This window comes from Helianthus annuus, chromosome 16 (genome assembly GCF_002127325.2).
Source record: "Helianthus annuus cultivar XRQ/B chromosome 16, HanXRQr2.0-SUNRISE, whole genome shotgun sequence".
In the NCBI taxonomy this organism is placed as follows: Eukaryota; Viridiplantae; Streptophyta; class Magnoliopsida; order Asterales; family Asteraceae; genus Helianthus; species Helianthus annuus.
In genome coordinates this window covers 180796877-180814916 of record NC_035448.2, presented here as the reverse complement: position 1 = coordinate 180814916, position 18040 = coordinate 180796877, and the positions used below count along the sequence as shown (strand labels likewise).

At 34.9% G+C, this 18040-nt stretch overlaps 1 protein-coding gene across 1 annotated transcript; it reads left to right on the top strand.

Moving 5' to 3' along the window:
* The first annotated feature begins 15669 nt into the window (after positions 1-15669).
* LOC110918261 (F-box protein At5g07610-like) lies at positions 15670-17788 on the top strand. The gene is made up of 2 exons (XM_022162607.2): positions 15670-17156; positions 17573-17788. Exon 1 carries the CDS (start codon positions 15745-15747, stop codon positions 16891-16893), a length of 1149 nt encoding a protein of 382 aa, XP_022018299.1. The 5' UTR covers positions 15670-15744; the 3' UTR covers positions 16894-17156; positions 17573-17788.
* The last annotated feature ends 252 nt before the right edge of the window (positions 17789-18040 follow it).

Genomic DNA, 18040 nt, shown 5'->3' with positions numbered 1-18040 from the left:
GCCGGATAACTTTTGCGATTTAGAACTTGTGTTAGGCATGCATTTCGAGGCCACAAAGCGAGAATACAAGCATAGAAGTGATTGAGGCATTAGGAAACCTTTTCATTTTAGCCATTTTCATTCACCTCCCTACCCGAATTATTCCCCTAGTTAAACCAATTTGAGCCTTTCCCGTTCGTTTCTTAAAAACCCCAAAACATTAGCCACTTAGCCAAATTAGCCTTTTATATTTTTAGCCCATTTTTGGTTGGAAGCCCGGTTCGGTTTTGATTAACTTGTAGCTTTTGTATAGTTCTTCTTAGTTGTTATATCCCTCATGTTCAAGAGTTTTTAGCTAGGTAGACGTACTTAGTTCTCTCCAAAGCATGGGTTAGTTCTTGTAAAAAAAAAAAAAAAAAAAAAAAAAAAAAAAAAACGAAAGAAATATAGTTGAAAGAGCCTTATCAAATGGCTTTGTTAGAGCGATTTTGGGAGCAAAAAGAAATACTTGTTGGTGAGCTCTCGGTTAGTTACTATTTAGTTGTATAGTTTTATTTTTCTTATGCTTTAAGTTAGTCAAACCGTCGGGTTACAACCGTTTTAGCCACTTTTCAAAATCCACTTCCATACCCCTAGCCCAAGCCAAGTTACAACCCAACCAAGACCTCATGATTTATGCTATATTTTTGTCTAGTGATTAGATTTGATCCTTCCACAAGCTTATGATATCGCATAGTTATCGTCTTGGCATCGAGTGTTCTAAACATACTCCATGAATTGTATGTGTTCCTATATTTAGCCGAGTGTGTGTGAACATTGTGAGGATGCTTGGTGAATTGGTAGGGATTTCTAAGATGGACCATTGCTCATAAACTTATTTTACATATCTCTTTTCGGTTGTTTCTTTATATTGAGCACTCCTTGATTGTTTTGACCCAAGTTATTTGTTTGTGCTTATGAAATGCTAGTTGAGATGATTGCCATTTAGAGAGTTTCGTTGATTTTAGTTTGCTTGAGGACAAGCAAAGTTCAAGTGTGGGGATGTTTGATGTATAAGAATTTATACATCTTTTAAACGTCAAATACGCCCCGTTTATGCGAAAACTCTTTGTATTTTCATTGATTTTGGTACTTATTTGAGTTGTTTGTGAAAATACAGGTCCGGGCTTCGGCCCGGTGATGAAACGGAAGCTTTTGGAGCAAAATAGAGCTAAAATGGTGCATTCCAGCAAACTGCCAGATATGGCACTACCGTGCCAAACAGTGGCACGACCGTGCCAAGCCTCCCGAAGCCGGCACTCTCGGCCAGCACTAGCATCTGTCGTCCAAATCATCGAAATCAGGTCATGCACGACCGTGCCAACCACTGGCACGACCGTGCCATACCAAAATCAGCTCCTGATCATCTTATGTCCGAGAACGAGGTGACTGTTACCGAGCACTACCGGCTCGCACGACCAGAGCATCTCCGAGCACGGTCGTGCGCCCTCGGGAACATTTGAGCGCGATTTTTCCGGAAATGGTAGCTTGCTTGGTCAACACTCAAGAAAGTAGCTCTGACACTTGCCAAGCACGACCGTGCCAAAAGGTGGCATGGTAGTGCCAAACGCCCAGCAGTTTAAATACGAGTTTCTAGCTCATTTGCAAGGGAGTTGGAGCATTTTGGTGACTTTTTCTCTCAAGAATCTGGTCTTGGAAGCTTGTTGGAGCCAAGAAGGAGCCTTGAAGAGGATTAAACCACTTGAAGATCTACTCAAACACCATTTAATTCTTGTCTTTAACTTGGTTAGCTTACTACATTATGAACAATTTATGGTTATTTATGCTTGATTTGGTAGTTATGAGCCTTGTAGGCTAAACATTTGTGTTGTCTAAACTATGTTGAAGCTTATGAACATGTGATAATATGGAAGTAGATGTGATGATTGTTCTTGTTAATCTTCATGTTGTCATTTGATTTTGTTCTTGGAGTTCATATGCATGCTTAAAGTTCTTGTTCTTGAATGTTTGCTCATAAGTATTTACATGTTGTGTTGGAAAGCCCATGTAGAGATTATGATTATTGAATCTTGTTAACTTGTTAGTATGATTCATAGCATGAAACTAGGAATGGTGAGTGCTAATATGATATGAACAATGATTTGAGCTTGTGTGTGAATTCTTGCATCTAGATTTGGAAAGATCAAAAGTATGTTTATATGAATTCTATAGTTTGTGTTCATGTTTGGTTGATGATTTAGGCCAAGGTTGTTAGCTAGCATGACCATGCTTGTGGTTCATATCAAGAACATAGTGATAGTGCCAACTACTTAAAACCAAGTTAGGGTGATTAGTGTGTTTCTCATATTAGTTTTCCCTAATTTGTAGAGTTAGGAGTTTTGACAAATGAATAACTCATCATCAAAGATTAACATCAACTTAGCAAGTGAGCTTAAAGGAATAATTTTTAGGTGATTAGAATGTTAATTCATTTTTAATTTTCCTAAGAATTATAAACTAGGAAGCCTTGATTGGGGACTTAGTTAAAATTGGAGCTTGCATCATCACAATCCCTTCCTCTTTGTTGTCACATGTGAATAAGTGGATACTTAGTTTAGGCAACCTTTCTTAGTTATTGTTATTTGTTAGAAATTTTAGTAGTTTAGTTATTTTGCATGATAAGTTAGAAAAACCAATCCAATCATTTGAAAAGGCTTTGAAGTAACAAAAGTTTAGTATCGAGACACCGCATCCACGGATTGATATCCGGTTCTTACCGATTAGCTATATTACCACCCGACGGGTACACTTGCCCTTTGTGTGTGTAGTTAGTTTCTAGGTGAAAAACCATTTTAAAACTAAATTTGTGTGAAGAAAAACTCAATTAAAAATATATATAATTCACGCACATCAAGTATACTCACAAAGTTTGCATATGCTTTCCAATTATCCAATTATTGACGAGTTGATGAGGTTAGAAGATTGAATGTGTAGGGTTAAAGTTCAAGTATGCTTATAGTCGAGATTCGGTATTTAAAACAACATAAAAGTAAGATATGAGAATAGCATGTGAAAATAATCATCTTCAACACTTAACACTTGTATGACACTTGGTAACCACAAGGGTTATGATAATGTTTTCATGAGTTGAACACCCATAAGAATCACAACAAGGTTTAGGTCTTAGGTGATGTTCTACTACTTTAACATATAAACATAAGTTCAACATCAAAGGTTCGAATGAGTGTATATATATATCTAGGTTAAGTACTACATATTATTTAGTCCAATAATTCAAGTAGGAGGTAGAAGATTAGGATCTTCATTTAGGCACCTCGTGTTATCATAGATGTCATGTATGGGGTATGAAGGACATGCTTCCATTTAGGAACCCCTTGAATGTTCACCACTTCACTTGATGTAAAAACAACCAAGGAGGGTCACGAACTAGGTTTAGCACAATAACATAAACAACCTAACTATAGAGAAATCATCAAATCATGTGAGGATTGTATGTAGGACAACCCAAGTTGTTCCATAATCACTCATTCATCAAGATCTAAGCTTGACATGATTTGTGGGTTAAATACCCTAACAAAACAGAAAGTATTTGAGGTTTTAACCTCTGATTTATAGTGTCGCAACCTTGTTTTTAAGCTTAACCAACCATAAGTGAGGTTGTAAGCATTAGTACATAGGTGTGAGATGTGTTAGACACAAGTTGGATGAGTTTAACAAAGTTTAGATAAAAACAAAAACGAACAACCCACTTTGGAGCCTATTTGGGGACATTCCAGGGACTTATTTACTGTGAAAAACCCATGGAAACGTAGATAAGGTCAATACAAAGTAGTAGGAAAAAGAATCGAGTGAATCGGATAAGAATTGAGTGAGTTATGCTCATTTTCGTGAAGGGGTGTCAATCTGCTCGAACCCTTGCTTTCAGCTACGGTTTGGAGGATGTTTTGAGAGTTTTTAGTGTTGCAAAAGTGGTAGGGAGGCTGGTTATAAGTGGTATTTATAGGGGGAAGGATTAGGGTTTCAATGGGTTGGGCTTTGGAAGTGTTTAGAAGGGGTTACACCTTGAAACTGGCCCACAAAACCCAACTATATGGGGCTGAATTTTGCTGAATTGGGGCTGCCATATTTCTTTATTTTTTTTTTATTTTTTTAAAACATTATAATGAGTATTTTTGTTAATTAAGTTGTGTAATAATATGCAACAATGTTTCCCCTAACTTGTAACAAGGTGAAATATGAAATAAAACATGATTTAACTAGGTAAAAAGTGTAATGTACAAGTATGTAACATGTTTGTAAGTGACAAGTATATGTCACATATTAGATGATTAACCGTTGTATAAATAAGCATATTATTAGGGGTTTTTAGGTATCAAAAATTTAAGGACAAGCATGGACATGCATCGTGAATAAGTATCGTATAAGTATGAATTACGAATAAGGATTCGATGTACAATGAATTCGAACGTATGAACATGTGTGAATATGTAGATGGTGAATTTAAAGAAATACGAATTTTATTTATGATCCAAGTCTCGGATTTTACAACGAAAAGACGACTACAATAATACAAGATTTCCAAAAATAGCATTACAAGGCGGGTTTTCTAATTATGGAAAGTATGAAAAAGCAGGGCGTTACAGTCTCCCCTTCTTTAGGAAATTTCGTCCCGAAATTTGTTCAAGAGGAAGACCTTGGAGAAAAAGCATTTTGGCTAAAAGAATCGAGACTTGGGAGTTTTGAAACGTTTAGAAAAGTACGAAATTTTGAAGAACGATAGGATAGGAATTTGTTTGACTAAAATGAGTTGAGGCGTTTAAGCATAGGTAAAACGTGTATGCGTGCGCATAGGCAAAGGAGTTTAAATAAGTTTGAATGTCCCAGAATGGAGAGGTATCTTTAAAATATGATATCCAAGAAGTATAATTTTCGTATAATGCGTTTAGTATTTTTGATGAAAAGTGTGGTAGTTTGCATGGGGAGTCTAAAGGATAGTATTAAAATCACATTTTCGTAAAAATTGTTTATTGAGAGTAACGAAAAGATTTGTTAAAGGTATACTAAGTACATTTACATAAGAATAAAGAATAGGAAGACGGTTTTAAAGGTAATGAGATAAGTTAGGATTTGAATGTTTAAACAAGCTTGATTGCGAACGGGGTTCATATGAAAGAAAGGATAATGGAGAATAATAGGAGTATGGGGTGAACAATTGACACTAAATGAATGCAAGTATATGAATGATATAAGTATTAGATAGACGAAAGTAGCGTGTTAGAGATGAAGTCTCGTCATGGATAATCGGATATAATGCGTTTGTGAGTTATTTAAAGTTTGTATTAGGTCAAAGGGTCTGCAAAACACTGAATTTCTCGTGGCACGTTTTACGACGGTTTGGTAACATGGTGAAACACTTATATATAGGAAGTACCAGCGGCGTATCCACCATGTTTTGACCATGTCACGTCTGTCTCGTATTCGGTGTCAGGTTACGTTCCGTGTCTTACCATACACTGTAGTACACTCTATGGTTCTCATACGCCTATCACTATAATCCCGTGTGCACCCGCGATTATTTTGATCGTCGCATGATCTGCATAGCTTGCACTAGTTGTGTATGAATCAGGGTATACATAAAAAGAATAAGAATGTGTACGTATAAGAATATAGTATGTAAGCAATTCCATGCTTAAGTATGTATGGGACCCACGCAAGCGAATCCCTCGGATTACGCTCGCGTATAGGTACGAATGTATGAATCATGAGTATAAGCAAAATTACGAGCATAAGTATAAGTTTAAGTATGAATATACACGTAAGTATGGGTAACAAACGTACGAGTAGTATGAGTATACGTGTAAGCATGAAACGTATAAATATAATTATAAGCATAAAACGCATGAGTACAAGTATGAATACGATTATAACTATAAGCATAAAATGCGTTGTTATGAATATGAGTGAGAGTGTGAGTACAAATACTAATGATTACGTATATAATATTAATTGAAACATAACAAAATTACATATGTAAGAGTGCTCAAAAGGTTGAGCATGTAAATACGAACGATATAAGTGAAATTGTCGCGATGAAGCGACAAAAACGTGTATGATGATATGAATGTATAGTTGTTTAAACGAAACGTTGAGTTTATTGAATCAAATTTAGATTGAGCTTGGTTTAAAAGGTAGAATATAGTTTGCATATGTAAGAGGATATAAAGTACTTATTGGTCATGCATATCGTATTTTGTAATGAATGGAAATGCTACCTTTGTTTTAAAAGAGTTTACGAAATCCGAAGATGGTCGGTCCCCATGAAGTCTTCTTGCCCACATGTTTTGGAAAATAGGTGTAGGAAAAGGTCTTCGAAAAAGTAAGTTCGTTTCATCAAAATAAGAAATTTTGGAGTTTTTGTGAATACGTTGATCCTTGGAAAAGGGATTTATCAAAGGTCTTAGTGTTCATTTTAAAGGGTTTTGACAAATGGTTCGTTGATGTTGGAAATATTCTTTGGTAAAACGATCTCATAATATCTATAAGATCCTATAAGTAATTGAGAAAGATTGGTTTGGTTTCAATTAAGAATGGAAGTCTCTAGTATGACGCTATAATGTGAGCAAGTTTTAGTGATTAAGTCGAATATGAAGTTCATGGGCAAGAGTTTCGTTGGACCGAGTTACTTGATAGGTAGCATTTCGTAAGGTTTTGGAGTTCGAGTAATAAGACGTTTTAAGACATGATTAAGAATCTCGTGTATATGAGTTGAGTGAAAATAGATTGTAGAATAAGAAGTACGTTTGATAAAACAATGTATTTTGAAATCGGTATGAGTGGGTATTTTGAATAATGATAAACAACTTGGGTATAAAATATGATCGAGTTTGCATAATAAGATATTTTGAAGAGGCGTTTTGGTAGCGATCACCTAGGTAAGGGAATCACCCCTAACTCGTTGGTGATGTCGTTTTTTTTTTAAGAAAAGGGGAGTGGAGTTACTCGTCAAGGTAAGGAAATCACTCCAATCTTAATGATATGTCTCCAGTCGTCGTTACAAGGAATACGAATTTAAATTATATGAAATCATGCATATATATAAATGTATGGAAAAGGTTCGATATGTTGTGTGTGTGAAAAAAAGAAATCGAAAGTAAACTCGAGTTTGAAAGATTGCATCGTATAAATAAATAATAGAAACACATGTTTGATCTAAATTTGGATGGTTCCAAAACGGAACTTTGACTAACCAAAGTGGTCGAAAAGTCTTTTGAATTTGAGGAGCATGCTTTGGCCTAACAGATAAAATACTCTCGCCGACAAGTCGGTTAACGGTATTTACCCTTCCGGTTACTACATGTCCCAAATCAATTGAAATTTCGAGACTTGGCGGGATTAAAAAAAAATATCAAGGAGTGGAACTAGTCGCCAAGGTGCGGGTTTCACCCCTAACTTGACGATTTCGTATCCTAAGTGTGGTTGGTACTCGTCGGGTCAAAATTTAGTTTCGGCATGTTGACAAGGGTCCACTAGAATTTGAAATTTGAGATTTACCATTAAGATGTGGATTTCACTCCTAGCTTAATGGCGATATCTCGTGTAAAAAGAAGAATAGATAGATTGAGAGTCGTTCACCAAATTGTGGGTTTCACGCCTATTTTGGTGAATTCGTCTCATTTGTATAATGCGAGTGTTTACGGATTTAGAATAGTCGAGTAAAATGCATGAGGGAAAGAGTATGTTAAAGGAATAAACAAACAAATTTAAACGCACAATGAAGCATATTAAGAATAGCACATAATGAGTGGGACAATAAAACATGTATTAGCACATAATAAAGCAAATATAGCATGCCAAGTGTTAACACATAAGCGACATATATGCTTAAAAGATAAAAAAGGAATAAATAAGAACAAATAAGGTAGCATGCAAGTAGTTTCAAGCAAAACATAAGAATAAAGCTCTAAAACTATAGACTAGGCTAAAGCATTCCTACTTTCCCTAATTCCCTATAGTTATGGCTCTGATACCAATCTGTCACACCCCAACCAATGGCGGAAACATCGGGATGAGACGAAGTGTGAAGATTGCTCGAGACATCATAACGCTAATAATTGTGACAAGTATTTAAATAATCCGATTTCATTTCATAAGATAAATTGTCAACATTACAAGAAATTCAAAATACAACAAGTTCCAAAAGTAATACATAACAACATAAGCAAAATTGATACAACATATTAAACCTAAACGTCTATATGTGTATCTAGGCATCAACGCTACTTCTTTTCATAGCATCGTCATCATCAACCTGTAACATGTTTAAAAATACAATTCAATGCAAAAGTAAAGGCGAGTATACAAGTTTGATACATACATAGCAAGAGATAAGTTTTAAACAATTCCTCATAGCAAGCATGTGATTCAAGATAAACATCTAAACATGGTATGTGTCTAACATATCAAACCAAGGAAACGCAATATGCTCATGACATAACCGAAGATAAAGAGGCGGGTCGTTAATCCTATAGCGCTACATATGTCACGGTTTGGCTCGTACGAAGTTAATGATAAATTCAACACATAAGATTAATCCAAGTTTAAAGCATCAAGCCATCACGTATACAAGCATGTTATAGGAATGTTCATGTGTTTAAGCAAAATGTTCATGTGTAAGTTTGTTGATAGATAAAACATGTTACACCCCAAAAGTGATAAAAGTAAAAGGGGGAATACGAGTATACTCACAAAGTTTGCATATGCTTTCCAATTATCCAATTATTGACGAGTTGATGAGGTTAGAAGATTGAATGTGTAGGGTTAAAGTTCAAGTATGCTTATAGTCGAGATTCGGTATTTAAAACAACATAAAAGTAAGATATGAGAATAGCATGTGAAAATAATCATCTTCAACACTTCACACTTGTATGACACTTGGTAACCACAAGGGTTATGATAATGTTTTCATGAGTTGAACACCCATAAGAATCACAACAAGGTTTAGGTCTTAGGTGATGTTCTACTACTTTAACATATAAACATAAGTTCAACATCAAAGGTTCGAATGAGTGTATATATATATCTAGGTTAAGTACTACATATTATTTAGTCCAATAATTCAAGTAGGAGGTAGAAGATTAGGATCTTCATTTAGGCACCTCGTGTTATCATAGATGTCATGTATGGGGTATGAAGAACATGCTTCCATTTAGGAACCCCTTGAATGTTCACCACTTCACTTGATGTAAAAACAACCAAGGAGGGTCACGAACTAGGTTTAGCACAATAACATAAACAACCTAACTATAGAGAAATCATCAAATCATGTGAGGATTGTATGTAGGACAACCCAAGTTGTTCCATAATCACTCATTCATCAAGATCTAAGCTTGACATGATTTGTGGGTTAAATACCCTAACAAAACAGAAAGTATTTGAGGTTTTAACCTCTGATTTATAGTGTCTCAACCTTGTTTTTAAGCTTAACCAACCATAAGTGAGGTTGTAAGCATTAGGACATAGGTGTGAGATGTGTTAGACATAAGTTGGATGAGTTTAACAAAGTTTAGATAAAAACAGAAACGAACAACCCACTTTGGAGCCTATTTGGTGACATTCCAGGGACTTATTTACTGTGAAAAAACCCATGGAAACGTAGATAAGGTCAATACAAAGTAGTAGGAAAAAGAATCGAGTGAATCGGATAAGAATTGAGTGACATTCCAGGGACTTATTTAGTGTCAAAAGTGGTAGGGAGGCTGGTTATAAGTGGTATTTATAGGGGGAAGGATTAGGGTTTCAATGGGTTGGGCTTTGGAAGTGTTTAGAAGGGGTTACACCTTGAAACTAGCCCACAAAACCCAACTATATGGGGCTGAATTTTGCTGAATTGGGGCTGTCATATTTCTTTATTTTTTTTTATTTTTTTAAAACATTATAATGAGTAATTTTGTTAATTAAGTTGTGTAATAATATGCAACAATGTTTCCCCTAACTTGTAACAAGGTGGAATATGAAATAAAACATGATTTAACTAGGTAAAAAGTGTAATGTACAAGTATGTAACATGTTTGTAAGTGACAAGTATATGTCACATATTAGATGATTAACCGTTGTATAAATAAGCATATTATTAGGGGTTTTTAGGTATCAAAAATTTAAGGACAAGCATGGACATGCATCGTGAATAAGTATCGTATAAGTATGAATTACGAATAAGGATTCGATGTACAATGAATTCGAACGTATGAACATGTATGAATATGTAGATGGTGAATTTAAAGAAATACGAATTTTATTTATGATCCAAGTCTCGGATTTTACAACGAAAAGACGACTACAATAATACAAGATTTCCAAAAATAGCATTACAAGGCGGGCTTTCTAATTATGGAAAGTATGAAAAAGCAGGGCGTTACAAAGGGAAGCAAGTGGCGCGTGAAACCGGTGACAAAGATCAACCTTCGAGAGCCAAGTCAAAACATTGGACAAAGTTCGAGGAGGAGGCATTAGCGAAGGCGTGGATTAGCACATCAAAAAAGCCCCATTGTCGGTATGTAAAAATATATAAATTTTATACTAAAAATATATAAATTTTACATTTTTTAATATATACTTTTGTTACATTCTAAAAATATAGGTAACAACCAAACCGGTGATGGGTTTTGGAAAGAAATATTATCAAAGTTCCTTGCGATTATGGAACAAGGTTATCACGATCTCGATTCCGTCGCTTTGAAGTGGCGAAAGATGCATCCGGTCGTGAACCGATTTGCAGCGATATATAATAATTTATATACGAGTAATCGTAGTAGTGGGATGAGTGACGAAGATGTTTTTAAAGAGGCGATGCGTAAATACGAAGAATCGCATCAGGTTGTTTTCCCACACGTACGGGCATGGGAAGTTTTGCGAACCAATAACAAGTGGGCGCCGATTCCAAACGAGGTTGCAATGGCTAAACGAACAAAAACCTTAAGAGACCGGAAGTTATAATGCAGGGGGCTCGGACGCACGATGCCAAATAAATATAAACGACGAGCCCGAATTTGACGAAGAAGAGTACATAGTTCGAGATGAGGCACGTCCCCTGGGTAGGGACAAAGCCAAAAAGGCAGCAGCTGCAAAAAAACAAGCCGCACCGGGGGGTGGTTCGAAAATGGACGAGTTTATGGCCCAGTTCAAAGCATACGCCGAGGTCATAACCCAAAAGACAAAAGCGAAGGAACGTGAAGTGGATGAACGGGTTCGGTTGAAGCAAGAAAGGAACAAACTAAAGAATGAGAGATAATGACAACCAATATCAACTCATATCCGGAAGAAGACCGAGTGGTTTTAAGTAAAATGAAAGAAAAGATCGCTAAAAATGGAATTCTTATTATTTTAATTTTTACAAATCTAGTATTTTTTTAAGTTATGTTTTCTTAGGTTATGTAATGTTTGGTTTTTTAGTATTAATAATTTATTTTATAACTTATTAAATGTTACAAAAACTTGATGAATTTAAAAAAATAATAATAAATTAAATAAGTGGGGTAGGGTCATCAACCATTTCCTTTGTTCCATCTTTGGAGGGGCATCCTCCTTGGATGGTGACATGGCGTTGAGGTGGAGGAGCATCCTCTAGGGATGAGCTCGGTACCGACCGGTACCGGAACCGAAAGTACCGGTACCGAAAATCCTCAAAAGTGGATACCGCTACTGGTACCGAATATACCCGGTACGGTACGGTTCGGTACCGGTACGATACCGGTATTTGAGGGTAAAAACCAGTACCGAACCGGTACCGTACCGGACCGGTACCGAAAATGTCAAAAGTCGGTACCGAATCGATACCGAAAAGGTACCCGGTTCGGTAAATTCGGTACCAGTACCGGTACCGGGTCAATTTTGCTCATCCCTAGCATCCTCAAAGGACTTGCATCGTCCTACATTGAGTAGCCTAAGGGTATTTGTATTTGATATTTTACCTAAAAATGGTAGAATTATATTATATTATAATTAAACGTCTTATTTTATTTTTAGGGTTTTTTACATATTTCCCCCTCCTAAGCTGGCTTATTACGTATCCCCCCCCCTCCCAAAAAAAAAAAACAATTACATATTTCCCCTTCTAAACCATATATATTACATATTTCCTCTTTTCATTAAAATTACTCTTAAAATGACTATTTTACCCTTAATGAACTTTAAATGATTATTTACATATTTCCCCTATCTAATATTATCAATTAATTACATATTTCCCCAATTCACCCATGTCAAAAAATGGAGAGAGAATAGAGTACATTACATTTGACTAACATTAAAACGTGAGAAATCTGTAAACATCATGATAAATTAATTCCTCTATTTTGTCACACTATTGTCACCTGTCATTACTATAACTTGATTGTTAAGGAAATCGACATTGAATACACAACCATTAGCTCTGGCAGGTTTCTTCGTTGTTTGTTTCCTTGTAAAGCCTTGACCTTGTCTGTAAGTATGGATAATTGTGTGCCATCAGACATGGAGGCTAATGTAAAATGAAAGCACCAATGTAGTGTGTGCTAGATTGAATGCAACAATGATATGTTGAAAGAGTGATATAAATTTACTCAGAGCAACGGTGGGAGAAGAATCACAAGGCTAGTAAGAGATGGGAAAGAAGCCATAACAAGATTTCTCATAACACACACTCTCTACATGTTCCTATATTAAAATTAAAATGCTATACGGTTAGAATGTTGTAGACATGGCATTGGTGATGAATCGTTACGCAGTTCATTCATAACAAAGAGTGGCAACATAAACTTTTTTTTTGAACCGCCAACATAAAAGAGATTTTATTCACAAAGCAAGTGGCAGCATAAACTAAAGTCACTATTACAAATTTTATGTATGACATGTCTATTAAATCCTTAAACATGTACTAGCCAATTTTCTATCCTAGAAATACACACATGTTAATCAAACGAGTGTTGCTAGATGCACTCCCTTTTTATAGAGTATACATAGAGAATTACATTAGCTGGCAAAAGAAGTGAAACCACATTCTAAAAAACTGAAAGTAGTGCGACAAACTGAAAAACATTAAATAAAGTTTTTTGAATTGATGATAAAAAAAAAGAATTAGGGAAATACTACATGAATTGGGGAAATATGTAATTAATTGATGATATTAGAAAAAAGGAAATATGTAAATATTCATTTAATAGTTCATTAAGGGTAAAATAGTCATTTTAAGAGTAATTTTAATGAAAAGAGGAAATATATGAGTGTTGTTAAATACACCCAAAAAGTCAATTTTTTTTTTACTTTTACCCAAAAGTCAAGCCATTTCAGTCAACTTTTCAATTTTTTTCCATAAATCAACTTTCATGAAACAAGTTTCCATAAAGCAACTTTATTTCATTTTCTTTCATTTAATTTTTTCTTTTTTTTAATTGTTTTTCTATTTTTCTTTCTATTTCAATTCTTAATTTTGTTTTTCATTTTAAAACTGAAATCTTATATTATTATTTACTTTTTTTATTCTTTTTATTATTTAAAATTATTACAACTAAACAACTATTTAAATTATTTTTTTTCCTTTTATTTTATAATTTAAAACTAATGAAATAAAGACGCTTTGAAAATATTATAGCCTATGTAGCACGGGAACGGGTACGAGACTAGGGTACGGGGACGATACGGATACGGAGAACGGCAAAACTCAAAAATCTAAGATACGAGTATGGCAAAATATATATATATATATATATATATATATATATATATATATATATATATATATATATATATATTAAACAAAATTAGTTTTTTATAAAGAGTAAAGTCCTATTTGAGTCCTTGTGGTTTGTGCAGTTTAACTATTTAAATCCAAAAACCAAAACTGTGTTGATTTGAGTCCCTGTGGTTTCTAATTTTAACAGTTTGAATCCAAAAGTAAACAACATCCAAATCAGAAACATTTTGTTTTTGGATTCAAATTGTTAAAATTAGAGACCATAGGGACTCAAATGGTTAAAATTAGAGACCACAGGGACTCAAATCAAAAGACAGTTTGGGTTTTTGAATTCAAATGGTTAAACTGCACAAACCACAGTGACTCAAATAGGACTTTACTCTTTTATAAATAAACTACAAAACAATCTCTTTCTTTCAAGATTTTCGAAAACCCACTTCTAATTTCAATATACACACATATCTTCTTAAGGTCTATTCTTCCCCATCATCCACACAAACTCGTCACACACAGACCACTTCGTTTAACCTTAAATATCAAATAACTAGAAGAGTTAATTGCCCGGATGGTCCCTGTGGTTTCACGTTTAGTCCCCACCTTTTGAAAATAGCAGGTATGCTCCTTATGGTTTGTCATTTTGTTACTCAGATAGTCCCTGAGTAGATGTCAGTTAGTTTGGAAATTGCATGTATGCTCCCTATGGTTTGTCTTTTTGTTACTCGGATAGTCCCCAGAGTAAATGTTGGGAGACTATCCGAGTAACAAAATGACAAACCATAGGGAGCATACATGTTATTTTCAATAGGTGGGGACTAAACGTGAAACCACAGGGACTATCCGGGCAATTAACTCTAACTAGAATATATATTTTAACTTAATTATACGTTTTAGACTCAAGTCTCAAAATCAATATAAATGAAAAAACATCCTCATTTGTAATTTGTCTTGGTCACTCGAAAAGTCTCACAAAAGACAAAACAATTTGAAAGAGATTATAGCTATATTTTTTTAGATTTTTTATTTTAGTTTTCATGACGAATAATTTAAAAGAAACAAAGTTTTCATGGCATACTTTTGTGATTTGTTTTTTTTAACTGTAAAGGAAAAGTTTAACAAAATATAATTAAAGGAAGGTACCCGATTCCTACAATCACGCCTTATTGGAATTTTCGCAAAATTAGCATGTCTGCGGCTAGATGGGAGACCATGTATAGGTGGCCTCTAAAATTATATACCCAGCTTTATCGTCGTGAAAGTGGTTTTGTCGATCTAAGTGATTAATTGTTTTAATGTTTGCGCGTTTACTTTTTTATTAGATGAACTTTTATTTATTTATGATGAATTTTTTCACTTTCGTGTTTATAATAAAGTGTCTTGACTATTTATTTATTAATATTGCTATTAATACTAATAATAGTATAACAAAAAAGTAACAAAAGTATTATAAAGTAAAATAACATAAAAAACATAATTATTAATTTTGACTTTATAATAAAACATAATTATTACTTTTAACTCTATAATAAAATAATATAATAAAGTAGTTAATCATTACTAAATCATTATTAAATTTGACTTTTGGGTATATTAATCTTCATCTTGGGTATATTTATCACACCCTAGATGGGTTAAAAAGGAGAAATATATAATTGATTTTTTTTTGTTTGGAGAAATACGTAATAAAACAGTTTAGGAGGAGAAAATATGTAAAAAAACCTTATTTTTATAAACTGGTCAGTTTACAGCTCTGATTTCATTGGTAACAAGTGAAATTGGGGTTCATAAAGGGTCAGATTAACACCATTCCCCGCCGTAACCACCTAGTTAAACATGATAATGAATGAATTTCGGTAGAAGCTAACCAAATGAAATTATTTAATTACGAATTCAGAAATCGCTGAAAATCCTAAACTGAAACCAAAATAACAAATAACAAGATTTGACAGTTATATAACAAGATTGGGCCCGGCCCACTTTCTCCTTTTAATTTCACAAAGGAGTTTCTAAAACCCTAACGGAAAAACACACTCACCACAAAAATGGTGCACGCCAGAGCCAAAACCAACAAGTCTGGAGCTTTGATAGGTTCCAACGATGACCTTTTAACCGAGATCCTTCTCCGGCTACCAGTTACCTCCATCCTCCGCTTCAAATCTGTTTCCAAACACTGGCGTTTGCTTTTGACTCACACACATTTCACCCACAGGTATGATAAGCTTTCAAAATCTCCTGGTATATTTGCTGACAATGTATATGTCCCGTTTGATGTTGAAAACCCAAGCACCCCTCCTCCTTGTCGTAATCTTGATACCTACTTTGACCGTTCGGGTGTTAGAATCTTGCAATCTTGTAATGGATTACTACTCTGCTGTACTGAACGAGGGTCTATAGGTCAGAAAGCTGCTGATAAATATTATGTATTTAATCCCACCACCAAGCAATTGGCCCTCATCCCACCGATCCGCGGAGGTCTTAAAGTTCGTAAAACAGTCCGTTGTATGGGTCTGGCATTTCATCAAACAGATTGTGTTCACTATAAACTTGTTTGTATTCGTGAATTAGATACTCGTGGGGAGTTGTTTCAGATTCAAATCTACTCATCTGATACACGGAAATGGAAGATTTCTATTGAATCTTTCCCCGCGTGGATAGCCACCTACAGCCATGGGGTTTACTGGAATGGAGCTGTTTATTGGGCTCCTTCTTATGGCACATTCAGTCCCTTGTACTTTAAACTTGATGTTGAACAGTTGCAAACGTTGCCCTTACCTGCGCAGATGAATCCTTCAGAAACAAGATTCGGGGAAATGTACTTTGGGGAATCTAGAGGTCATCTGCATTTAATAGTATCCAAACGTGATAGTTTGCGCCTAAATGTGTATGAGATGTTGAGCGATCATTCTGGGTGGTTTATCAGGTATCAACTTGAGCTTGATGAGCTTCCGGGTGCTTTCCCAGAAATCAACATTTTTTTCGATCAGTACGAATTACAAGTCATTGATGTGGTCAGAGGTGAAGAAGAAGAAGATACGTTCCTGGTGCTGGTAACCCCCTTTAAGATGATAACATATAAAGCTCGTGCCAAGAGTTTTAAGGAGATCTTTACGCTCACCAATTCCTTCCCCTTTCACTTCCATGATGGGTACTCAAGATTTCATCGTTACACCGAAACCTTAGCTTCTTTCTAAAAGACAAGTTGATTTGTTATTATCTCTCGCTCGTAATAACGGGGTTTGAAAGTGCGTTTTTTTGAAAAAAAGTATTAGCTTATAAAAATATTAGGTCTTGGTAAAGTGTCTCGGTTATGACTTCCATAACCAATCAAAGTTAAGGGGGATTTGAGCGCACCCTCTGTTACGCCCTTAAGTATGCGTCATTGTGTCCGTGGTGATAAGTGTACTATGACACGGGCTTAAAGAAGCTACCTTATGTATATATAGAGGGTGTTCTAGTATGTTCTACTTTTCAGAATCATTAACATTATTTTTATTGTTGTTTAGGGGTGTTTGGATGTTTATGATTATGTGATTATTGTGACTTGAAGTCGTAATAATCAGTTTTGGTGTTTGGATAAACTATAAACTTATTTTGTATGTGTTCCTTACCCGCTGCAAGTTAAAAAAATGGAAAGTAATATTTACTGGTTTTTACTTCCATCTACACTTTTATATAATCAGTTATTCAATTAATAAAAAGGTTGTTATATTTTATTTTATTTTAAATGTTCCCACCTGCATCATGTTCAAGTGTTTTGAGTTTAACTGTTAAATATCACATAACCTGTTTCAAAATACACATCCAAACACTCCCTTTGATGATGAATTTATATTCAGCGAACTTGTTTTTTCGCTGCATTGAATTGTGAAGCTGCTGCTTGCCTAAATCCAGATGTCATAACAGATGAATATGTCGCATCAGGCATGTGAACTTACTACCAATATCAGGTCAGGTAAACTCATATACTTGATATGATCGGGACTGGATTTCCATGGGGAACAAGTCATTATTTATGCTTCATCAAATTGTGTAAACGACGCGTTCTGGTTCTTTTTATATGAATCATAGTTCCCGATCTCCCCTGCATAACATTTATTTGATTTGAACCACAAATACAGTCTTGCTCTTCAATTTTGCAAGAATAACAAATAAATGTAACCAGTTAAATCCACTTTATAGCATAGTTGTTGATAGGGTCAGGGGTGAGCTACGTAGCACGGATACGGATACGGGACTGGGGTACGGGGACGACGAATGGCAAAACTCAAAAATACAAGATACGGGTACGACAAAAAAAAAATATTAAAAAATAAAAATATATTAAACAAAGTCCAAATG

Coding starts and splice junctions, on each gene's coding strand:
- LOC110918261 (XM_022162607.2), top strand. CDS start 15,745: ATGGTGCACGCCAGAGCCAAAACCAACAAGTCTGGAGCTTTGATAGGT.